Source organism: Salmo salar, chromosome 17 (genome assembly GCF_965601325.2).
Source record: "Salmo salar chromosome 17, fSalSal1, whole genome shotgun sequence".
NCBI lineage: Eukaryota > Metazoa > Chordata > Actinopteri > Salmoniformes > Salmonidae > Salmo > Salmo salar.
The window spans coordinates 49,377,532-49,389,788 of NC_138307.1; the positions used below are offsets into that span (position 1 = coordinate 49,377,532).

Sequence of the window (12,257 nt, forward strand, 5' to 3'; positions counted from 1 at the left end):
CTCTACAGGCCTGCAGTATTCAACCAGTCATTGGATGGACAAATGTACATGTCGTTCTGCCCCTGAACAAAGCAGTTAACCTGTTGTTCCTAGGCCGTCATTGAAAATAAGAATTTGTTCTTAACTGACTTGCCTAGTAAAATAAAAATTGTAAAAAATATCATCCTATATGTCTGCGAGCTATAAATCTATCTTTAGGCCTATACCTGTCACGTGATGGGAAGCTAACTGTCTTCAGATGTGTGCTACTGGTTAGGCACTCCAGAGAGAGGAGCACTGGGGTTGTTGTGGTCCTCTGGTGCAGTTATTTTGAGAGATTCACTACGTTGTAATTAGGCCTGTCCGCCCTGAGACTGGACACTCCTAAACACCACCCAAACCCTCCAAGACTTGTGTGTTTTCTCTCTGAGGACTACAGGGTTTGCGTTTTGTATTGTGTTTCCATAACTGCCCAAGCAATAAAATTTAGTTTGGGTCACTTGAATTAGACATTACTTTGTGGTAAAAGTGGTCATGTTTATGACATATTTAACAAATTGGGAAATGGATTGCAGGGTTTGAAGTAACATTAACAAAAATAGCCCTTTGCCTTGCAGCCTTCGAGAGTGGCTCCCCTGTGTTTCGATTCCGGGAGGGCACCTTTCATTATGATTGACAAGTATTATGCAAATGTACCATTTCCCGTCACATTTCCGGGAATGTTTATAGTCCCATACCCCCGCAAACATTCAAAAACTGGCATGTTTTGTTTCTAAATGTCTGCGCATGAGTGAAGGTTTCATCGAGTTGTGAGATAGTTCTTTGCATATATAACACACTGTGGCTGAGGAAAGGCTCTACTCCCAATATAAGTGAACCACAAATCAATGTAGTTCTCACCATATTTGCGCCTCTTTAATGGTCCAATGTCCCTGTCTGTTGTTCGGTGCTTTCCCGGGTAAATGGGCAGTAGCTCTTCGGCTGCATCAGATTCACAACTGTCAGTGTCCATGCTAGCTGGGCTAACAACAAATTAAGAATGACTGATGATAGCATTGCATGTGCTCGTGGAAGCAGAACAACTTGTATCGTCGACAGGTGCAGGTATAGTACTGCTGGTAGTAGCAGTACTGCCAGTAGAGCTGGTATGTGTCTCTATGGACGCGGGCCTTACTTTTTTAACCATTTATCCATTTTCGAGCAAATGGAATGAGCAGCAGCTACGTTTGGCTACATATGGACCGTTAGTGGATTCCTGCGAGAGAGTAACTGCTAATCGGACGATACACAGCTGTACATTTCGATGAAACATGGTGAAAACCCAAAATTGCCCTCCCAGGAAGCCTGTGTTTCAGACATAAGAAATGGATGGCGGCAAATGTTTTACTTTTAAACACGGACAAAACATTAATGCTAGTTCTAGGTCCCAAGAAACAAAGAGATCTTCTGTTGGATCTGACAATCTTGATGGTTGTACAGTCGTCTCAAAAGAAACTGTGAAGGACCTCGGCGTTACTCTGAACCCTGATCTCTCTTTGACGAACATATCAAGACTGTTTCAAGGACAGCTTTTTTCCATCTACGTAACATTGCAAAAATCTGAAACTTTCTGTCCAAAAATGATGCAGAAAAATGTATCTATGCTTTTGTCACTTGTCACTAGATTAGACTACTGCAATGCTCTACTTTCCGGCTACCCGGATAAAGCACTAAATAAACTTCAGTTAGTGCTAAACACGGCTGCTAGAATCTTGACGAGAACCCAAAAATGTGATCATATTACTCCAGTGCTAGCCTCTCTACACTGGCTTCCTGTTAAGGCTTGGGCTGATTTCAAGGTTTTACTGCTAACCTACAAAGCATTACATGGGCTTGCTCCTATCTATCTTTCCGATTTGGTCCTGTCATACATACCTACACGTTCGCTATCGTCACAAGACGCATGCCTTATTGTCCCTAGAATTTCTAAGCAAACAGCTGGAGGCAGGGCTTTCTCCTATAGAGCTTCATTTTTATGGAATGGTCTGCGTATCCATGTGAGATACACAGACTCAGTCTCGACCTTTAAGTCTTTACTGAAAACGTATCTCTTCAGTAGGTCCTATGATTGAGTGTAGTCTGGCCCAGGGGTGTGAAGGTGAACGGAAAGACACTGGAGCGACGAACCAGCATTTTTTCTGGCTGGTTCCCCTCTCTCCACTGGGATTCTCTGCCTATTACGGGGGCCGAGTCACTGGCTTACTGGTGCTCTTTCATGCCGTCCATAGGAGGGGTGCGTCACTTGAGTGGGTTGAGTCTCTGACGTGATCTTCCTTCCCCCCTCGGGTTCGTGCCGTGGGGAAGATCTTCGTGGGCTATACTCGGCCTTGTCTCAGGGTAGTAAGTTGGTGGTTGAAGATATCCCTCTAGTGGTGTGGGGGCTGAGCTTTGGCAAAGTGGGTGAGGTTATATCCTGCCTGGTTGGCCCTGTCCGGGTGTATAGTCGGACTGGGCCACAGTGTCTCCCAACCCCTCCTGTCTCAGCCTCCAATAATTATGCTGCAATTGTTTATGTGTCAGGGGCTAGGGTCAGTCTGTTATATCTGGAGTATTTCTCCTGTCTTATCCGGTGTCCTGTGTGAATTTAACTATTCTTTCTCTCTTTCTCTGTCTCTCTTTCTCTTCTCTCAGAGGACCTGAGCCCTAGGAACATGCCTCAGGACTACCTGGCCTGATGACTCCTTGCTGTCTCCAGTCCACCTGGTTGTGCTGCTGCTCCAGTTTCAACTGTTCTGCCTGTGGCTATGGAACCCTGACCTGTTCATCGGACGTGCAACTTTGTCCCGGACCTGCTGTTTTCGACTCTCTCTCTACCGCACCTGCTGTCTAACTCTGAATGATCTGCTATGAAAAGCCAACTGCCATTTACTCCTGAGGTGCTGACCTGTTGCACCCTCTACAACCACTGTGATTATTATTATTAGACCCTTCTGGTCATCTATGAACGATTGAACATCTTGACCATGTACTGTTATAATCTCCACCCGGCACTGCCAGAAGAGGACTGGCCACCCCTCAGAGCCAGGTTCCTCTCTAGGTTTCTTCCTAGGTTCCTGCCTTTCTAGGGAGCCACCTAGCCACCGTGCTTCTACATCTGCATACCTTGCTGTTTGGGGTTTTAGGCTAGGTTTCTGTATAGCACTTTGTGACATTGGCTGATGTAAAAAGGGCTTTATAAATACATTTGATTGATTGATTTGATTAATGTGACTGGATGTAAATTATTTTACTAGGCTACCTGTATTTGACATTGTGTTATTTCGCTGAACACTAGATTGTTTAATTAGATTTTTGGCAGTGAAACAAGGCTACTCGGGCGAGAAAAAAACCTCACCCAAATGGATAGCTCCATTGGAAAACATAAATGGACTGTTTGAAAATGTGTTATTATTTTTAAAAATGTAGATGTGAATCACATTTTTGTTTGGCATTGCGCGTGTTGTTCGGCATTGCGCGTACCCCAGTTTGGGTAATACCTGCTCTAAACCATAGTAAAGAATAATATTAATTCTGCAGCTTTGTTAGACTGTCAAAATAACAAACAATAACATTTGTTATTGCTTGACAACATACTGTTAAAGATGAATCAGAAAAGATACATTTTCAAACTCATTTTGGATATGCACGTATCTAAATGTTTAATTGCAATTGCACAGCATATTTGTCAATTTTATCCCCATTCTGAAAACTCAGAGACAGGTCGGGTACATTGGAGAAGAAAGAAACAGCATTTGGTTAAAATACAGGAGACATGTCCACCATTTTGTCTGCCTCTGGGTTATGTACTGTACACTCCTTTGAGACCAATGACAAAGGCAATATTATACATAGTTTACAATTTAAAGGTACATGTTCCCAACACTGGTCCTTGTGTACAGTACGCATTTTCCTTGTAGCCTTGGACTAATGCACCTCATTCAACTCATTGAGAGCTTGATGATAAGTTGACAAGTTGAATCAGATGTGCTGGTCTAGGTTTACAATAAACATTTGTACTGTTGGGGGTACTGGAGGACCAGGGTTGGGAAACACTGGCCTAGAGCATATCAAAACATTATCCCACAAACAAGCTACAGGGAGAGGAAACTACAAATCGTTTGTCCATCATTTCTGATAAACAAAGGGTGGGTTCATGATGGACATTATTTTGTATATTTTGTTTAAAGTTGCTGGAGCTATGGATACAAAACTGGGGTATTCACCATGCTGCTCAAGAAGGAAGAGTGAATTTCAGAGAATTGGGACTTCTGAATAATGGACTCTACCCTCTTCCTTGGCAGCATACAGAAATGTCCTAGTTGGCTATGAAACAAAAGCATCTTCACCTCCCTCAGGGACAAAGTGATTATTATGTTCCCCTTTGTGCTTCTGACCTTAGTTGTGGAGCATGGTCAAAGAGCAAGTAATAATAGCCAACAGCTTTCCCCTTTAGAATCAGTGTTGAATGAAGAGCGATTTTCGACACACTCTGTATCAATGCAAATCTTCATTGATTGTGCATTGATACTAAGTATGAAGAGGTTCGCTGTTCATTCAGAATTTAATATTCCTGCTCCTTAGCAGCTTGGATGGCTGTAGGATATATTTCCACACATCTAAACCCTTGAAATCAGTCACTTTGTTCTTTAGTTCGTCTTGAGTTTATCCTCTTTGTGACATGTGCTCAGGGGCTCCCCCTAGCTGCTGATCTTGGTCAGCATCTTGTTGATGGCCTGCTTGACGTGGGTGGTGGAGCTACGACGCCTGGCCTTGCCCTGGACCGCCTTGCGACGCCTCAACTCGCGACACAGCTCATGGAATGCTTCCGCCACCATGCCTCCTTCGTCGGCGCATGCCGAGCACTCGTAGAAGGCGCACGCCATCTCGGCGGCCAGCCGCTCGCCCTCCTCTGTGCCCACCTGTCGGGCATGGTCTAGGTCGGCCTTGTTGCCCACCAAAACCAACGGGACATTCTTGGGTTTCTTGACTTCCTCTAGGAGGCCCCGCAAAGGAGCCACTTCGTCGAAGCTGCCCCTGTCAGTGATGTCATAAACGATGACGAAGCCGTCGCCCCAGCGCATGTGGCTCTCCTTCTGCTGCGTGTCCTCCTGAGGTAAAGATACAGGAGGGAAGGATCTTTTTAGCGACAATCTTTTGGCAACTAGCTAGCTAATTAGAATACTGTAGGGACCAATAGGCCCACTTGTTGTCTGGCATATCCACAAGGCAAAGAAACAATAGCTCTATGCGGGCCTTCATTGAACAAGTGATGGACAATTGAGGCATCTGAACTGAACAGAAGAACTTCCACTAAGTTTTCAGCTGCAAATTATTGACTGCACATGTTTCTAATGAATTCAAATGCTTTATTTCTCCTTTCTCAACATAATACGTGTTCAATCCCCCAGATTTTAACAATCGGCTACCCTTCTGAACTGGGTGCAAATTTCAGCAGCTGCTCCTGATTTCATCAAGTCGGAACAGCCAGTACTGTAACAAAACTTACTGGTCGTGTGAGGAAAAAAATGAAGTCTTAAACTTGCGCAAGCAGGAGCCAGAGATATTCTTGACCTCCAACTGTTATTGGCAATAATAACACTGTTACAATAACTGTTGCATAACTCACAGTAAACGCAGTGATACTTGACATCTATATAACTGACTGACTTTTGAACTTGAAGAAAGACAGGTCTAGCAACGCTCGGTTAGGCACTCACCTAAACTCTCACTCCCTGCACTCTCAAAATAGAATACAATGTAATGAGAGAAGGATGACTTGGCTGGACGTGTCACGGGGAAATTAGCAGCAGGCAGAACACCTACGTACTCAAACTAGCAGCAGCAGCACATTTATCTTGGGATGGAAGGCCTATGCTGCTTGGTTCTCTCCCAGATGGAAAGTATAATGTGTTTACCCAACGGCTGATTAGAACAGCACAGAGCAACGCTAGCGAGGATTTGGTCTAGCTAGGACTGCAGTGGCTCTGATAAGTCATTATACAGTAGGGTTGAATTGGGATTTTCAATTGACTATTAATTATTCTTACTCTATTGCCAGTCACAGTATAAACATTTCTCTACACAAACGTTATTGTTTTCTGTGCAAAGTTGCTGAAGCTCCAACCTGTCCGGCTGTGTCAAGGATCTCCATGGTCACAACCTCATCATCTATGGTTGCTTGATGGCGATATGTTGATTCTGGAAAGAACAAAAAGACAAAAGGGAAACCCCATTTAGAAGATGGTAACATGTTTATGTCTATCATGCACAGTTGAGCCCACCTGGTTGTTAAGGTGGTCAATGAACCCCATTAAGTTTAATTGCCTCTGGTTTGCTTCAGGGCAGCTTTACCAAGAGGACGAGAGATGGTCAGGTCTTACACACCTGGCTGAAAGATACAGGTGTGAATGCTGCCTATGACCCTCTGTTTTACCTCGATGAGGAGTCATTTACCTGAATTGCCTCTTGTAAAAAAAAAACATCTGTGTAAACTCACAAAAACCCAAAAAGGCACTTTAGATCTCCCTGTAGAGAGAGATTTCACTGCTGTCTCGACCGGAGAACACGGCATTATTTAGCAAGCCTGTTGTGTTTGTAAATCTCATCTTTTGCTCAGTTTCCGATTGTTACTCAGTGTCTGCTCAAAACTTTTTCAAGCATGGTGGGTGGCTACTATTCAAGATGGCGGGGGTCTGGAGTATAACCGTCAGTAACACCAGAACGTTCTGTTGGGGTGTTAGCTAGCTGTGCATGTCCTCATCCCTGCCTCTACCCAGGTGCCCTCTGGGACGTAAAACGCTGTGTGCGTGCGAGATGTCACCGAGCGCCGTGAGTGACCGCTAGGGTGTTGATTTACTGCCTTTACTGTTGGAGGGTAGCACCTTTCTGAGGGGCGAAGCCTGGGTCTCACACGGAGTCTCACGGGACGTCCCATTTCAGCTGCCACACATCCACACACATGCAAGTGCACACCTGCACACACGCACATACACACAAGTACACACAAGTACACACACACACACACACACACCTACTATGTGTTTTTGTGTATTGACAGCATGGACAGGAGGGCTTGTGGATGATTTAATGGTCCAACCTACATATCTGAAGATCTTAGGGAGGGCCAACACCACAGTCATTTTCCTGGCAGTGAATAACTCATTTCCTAGCGAGAAGCTGGAGCCTCTAGCTGCTGTTGCTGTTATTTTAGAATGCTGAAAGAGAACGTCTCATACCAGAATATTAAATGGAAACATCAACAGATCTGTCAATAGCAACTTCTATCAGCCCCCGTCTCAAGCTGTTTGTACTTGTTAACTACTACGACCCTTAGAAATGTTTTGCTCATTCCGCTCACTTAACTCACTGGATTGCCAAACATCCATGATATGATTCAGCCAAGCAGCTGCTTTCCTATTTGTTTCTATCTGTGCTATTTATTACCCTAATTGTGCAATGTCATATGACCTCAATAAATGAGATTAATAGTAGATTTCCAGTAGGTAGTAGTTATATAGTTAATTCCTCTGCCCATTTTATTGAGGAGTGACTTGGTAAGAGGTCATTCCATGAGCTAAATAAGATTAGATCAGAGGGGGTATAAATTGTTGTTCACAGCTACATTCGGAATATGCATGAACCTAAAGCTATCCTGTTGAATTAATGACAACTAATTTACATAATTACACTGCTCACATGTTTCCCATTGAGTGACAATGAATGGAATTCTCTCATTCCTTTTCTACAGTAGAGAGGAGATAATATTAGCGGATGCGTGTGTTAGCTGGGCAGGGTGGAGAAATAAATTGCTTACAATTCAACAATAACAGATAACCACCAAACATGAAAACCCATAGAAATGCATTACTCTGAATTCTTTATTTGGGGGGGAAAGTCTCCTGACAAGACTGCCGCAATGAGCAGGGTATGCCGCCATTGTCAAAATATTGGTGTCATGGCAACAAGCATGACAATGCTCCAGATCCAGGAAAATGCATACACCCACATAGATTCTATGATTATGGGAAAGGGGTATGCTTATACTGTGTGTTCATGTATTTATATATTAAATTGTGTAAATTCCATCCCAAAAATGCTTTTCCTGATATTAGTCATTGTAGCAATCTTTTGTAATCATATTTAATTGATCCCCCTTGTGCAGGTTAAATCCTAATCCTAACTCCTAACCTCTGATAATACAGATCACAATTGAGGGAACACCAAAAAAGAACACAAGGTTTCAACAGCGATCATCATATTCCTACAGTTTAATTATTTACCAATATGATAATGAAATGGAAAGCGCTCTGTCGTAAAACAGCTTCATTTTGCACGGCTGAGAAAACAAATAAGCAGATGGCGTCTCTTAGAAGTCAAGAGAAAGACGTGGTAGAGATTTCCTCCAGATTTCCTCTTACTTTCATAGCTTCATCAAAACCATTTGTGTATGCAGACTGCACCTACTGTAAGCAAATTAAGTGCTTATTGAATGTCAAATCGAAACAGATTGCTGTTCATTTCATTACAGGCATTTTGAGGTGACAGCATGGTGTTGATTTAATCAGAGAGCTCCACTTTAAGGGTTATACTGTATCATCATATTATGAAATGACCAATTTAGCAGACTACAAGGCACGTCATTAAAATCATGTTACTTTTCTGGACTCACATAAATCACCGAAGAATATGTGTAACCTACAAAATACACACACTGGGTACTGTTCGCAAAAACATGATTAAATTGCTTCCAGACCCTGTTCTGAAACTTCATGAAATTAATCTGTCGGCATTGTAATTCAATATTCTCCTCAAAGTCCATGACTCTTACAGAGCTGTGAGCGCTCTCTCTCTCTCTCTCTCTCTCTCTCTCTTTCTCTCAGCCCAAATCCTTCATCTTTCATTCAACCCTTGTGTGATGATGTCAGGGAATAAGCTGTGGTGGGTACTAGGTTTATACTCCTGAATGCTGTTCGAATAACAAGCACTTGAGCCTGCACCAAAAAGAACACCACATTCAGAGGGAAAACGGGGAAACTGTCAATGGGAATCAGAGACTTGGCTTGCAGTGAGAAAAAATATATTAAATATCTGCAGGATCCAATTCCTTTTCCAGCTAATTGTTTGACAGCATGCTATAAGCATATCTTAGACCATTGGTATTTGTAGGAGTATACTGTATGTATATATAGCATCCATAACATTGAAATGTCTGCATGCAATGAGGCTTAATGCCTATATCATGTTACTGCTTCCCATGCCAACAGTTGGGTTTGTGCCACTTCTAATGAGGCTGACTCTGTACATAGCATGCCATCGCACCATGAACCGGACAACCCCAATATTGTTCTAGCTTCAAGCAAAACATGCCACAATAGGCTTTTCCTGCCAATGACAGGATGTAGGCCTACTACACGAACCTCCCCTTGCACAGTCGCTGTGGTCAGTTAGCCTAAATAAGAACCTGATTAGCCTGTGGCTACTATCAAATGCTACCGTCTACAGATCTAGATTGTAAATCTTCTGTAGCCTTCACGCAGTGAGTGAATTCCCTTAGATTGGCACTTACATTCCACACACTGCAATGGGCACACCTTGACTTAGTCATAGTCAAACACATTTCTCTGGAAAAGTGTAAAACCAACAACTGGCGTGAATGAATGGTGCTTCGCCCTTAAACATCGCCTCTCTCCCCGTCTCATAATCACATAGCAATCATAGCATGTTAAATCCCCGACCAGGCTAGGGTTGTGATGTAGTTTTGCTTTAAACAAAAACCAGAGAGGTCAGGCCTAACTTAAAAGGCCTATTGTCAGGAAATTAATCTGTATGATGTGTGGAGGAGCTATGGGGGAAATATATTACCCCATGGGGAGTGATTGTTATTATTATTTCGGTTGCTATCTTGATATGATAAATCGCAGCGATAGAAGGCTTTGACCAACACAGCACAGCCATCTTTGGATCAAAACAGCCTTTGAGGTCAGATAAAGCCTTTGATACCCAAAATCATAGGGAGAGTGCTTTACTGGCTGCACGAAACACACTAAGACCAGTGTTGTGCAGGTTATTTTCAATGCTGCCTAGGACAGCAGGATGAGTAGGTTGGGTGTCTTACCAAGCGTTGGGTCATACTCCCAGATGAAACGTCTGGTCAGAAACCTCACCACTAGAGCTGTAGAGAGAGGGATAGATGGGAGAGAGAGATTAACATACTGTGCTGTAATCTAATTCATTCAATTAACTTAAATATAGAGCAAGCAAAAACATGAAGATAGGATTACGTCTTGACAGACAGAGATAATCAGTTTGGGTGGGATGGAACACTCTCCCCACTCAGTATCAGATGCACAGAGTGCTCATCTGATTATGCAACAATTTCTTCAGTTCAGAGGAACAACAACCTCGCTCTGATATGCACATCTAAATCAGAGCCACTTACAAGCAGGAATATATTAGAGACAGATGATTGTAGGCCTTAAAGGGACCATGTGCATACAGATACAGCAGCATGTCATCTGAATACAAATATGTATTAGCTGTCTGAATTGTTTTACATCCTCAAATACAGTGTGTTTCAGAGACTCAGCCTGCTAGACCAAACATCTGTTCCCCAAATATCTAATGACCATTCACCCCTATCTTTTCATAGAGAGTCACTTTGTGTCTTTGTTGTCATAATTGTGAAAAGCCATTTCATCCAATGATAGTCATTCCCATAGAAATGGAATAGAACACTACACTCTAAAAAATGCTGGGTTGTTTGGATGACCCAACTGCTGGGTTGCAGGCATTAGGACACTTAGCTGGGTTGTTTTCTTTAATAACTGATGGGTTATTGATGCTGGGTTATTGAGATATGACCCAGTGGGTCAGATCAGAAGACTGGAGGGGTGGCTTAGTAGGGGCGTGTGTTTCAGATAATTATTTTTGGCCACCCGTTAAAGTAAATGTGAATCTGTTCTGTTGTATTGTTATCACATGTTAAGGTTGAACACTGATACCTTTGTGGCTTAAATGAGGATTACAAATGTTAGAGTTCCTAAAGAGGCTATGCATTTCTCAATGTTGGGACAACATATATCCTAATATTGCATCTCAATGTTGTGATATGTAAATAATAATGTTGTGAAATGTATATTAGAATATGTAATGTGCAAAAATATTCAATATTTTTTTGTATTTTCAGTGTACAAATTTAACATGAAAAGGGATTACATTTGCTTTCGCGGGTGTCCAAAAATAACTATCTGAAAGCCACGCCCCTAATAGGCCATGCCTCCTGAATATAACCTATGGATTACATTAAAAAATGACCTAGCTGCTTGGTCAAAATAACCCAGCGTGTGTTCTGTCCAATATTTACCCAGCGCTGGGTTACCAAATAACCCAGCATTTTTTAGAGTGTAGAACGGTAGCGCTATCGGCATTCTAAAGGTAGAGTCCCAGTTCAAATGATTAAATATCCTTATGTGCCACGGGATTGGAACATTGACCTCCTGTCCTTTTTGTAGAATTATAAGCCCAATAGCTGTAGTCGCTGTAGCCACTTCCCTGTGGTTTAGAAGAGTGTTGTCTTACAAAGGTAAAAACCGCTTCAGAGGACGATTAGGTTTCTACCTATGATTAATCCCACTCCTCACTTCAGTTGGATAATACTTTAAATGATTGATGTTATTATGGCTGCGCCATAAACTATCATCATAAAAGTTAAGCAATGCCATTCCTCTCTTTATTAGGCTACTGAAAGGCTGTTGATTGTGATCTGATACATTAAGTGCATGTAGTGCCTTTATTTGACATTAAGAGAGATAAAATAAGTGTTGTAGAGTGTGTTATTTATAGTGTTAACATTTGTCAGTTGATAGTCTAGTAACTCCAAGTAAATACAATAACCGGGGACACTGCAGACCTAATTGCCATTCAATTAGTTTGAGATGTGAAGATCAAATCAAAATCAAATCAATTTTTATTTGTCATAGGCGCCGAATACAACCGGTGTAGACCTTTACAGTGAAATGCTTACTTACAAGCCCTTAACCAACAATGCAGTTTTAAGAAAAATATGTGTTAAGTAAAAAATAGATAAGTAAAAAAAATATGAAAAAGTAACAAATAATTAAAGAGCAGCAGTAAAATAACAATAGCGAAGCTATATACAGGGGGTACCGGTACAGAGTCAATGTGTGGGGGCACCGGTTAGTCGAGGTAATTTAGGTAATATGTACATGTAGGTAGCGTTAAAGTGACTATGCATAGATAAT

The 12,257-nt window shown here is 42.2% G+C and overlaps 1 protein-coding gene across 1 annotated transcript in view; it reads right to left on the bottom strand.

Moving 5' to 3' along the window:
• Positions 1–3,630: 3,630 nt before the first annotated feature.
• Positions 3,631–12,257, bottom strand: part of LOC106576046 (ras-related and estrogen-regulated growth inhibitor) — a 39,503-nt gene continuing 30,876 nt past the window's right edge. The window contains exons 3-5 of the mRNA XM_014152875.3: positions 10,112–10,168; positions 6,122–6,195; positions 3,631–5,105 (exon numbers count right to left, since the gene is read on the bottom strand). Of these exons, the coding sequence (XP_014008350.1) occupies positions 4,695–5,105; positions 6,122–6,195; positions 10,112–10,168 (542 nt within the window). The 3' untranslated portion in view covers positions 3,631–4,694. The remainder of the gene's footprint in view (positions 5,106–6,121; positions 6,196–10,111; positions 10,169–12,257) is intronic.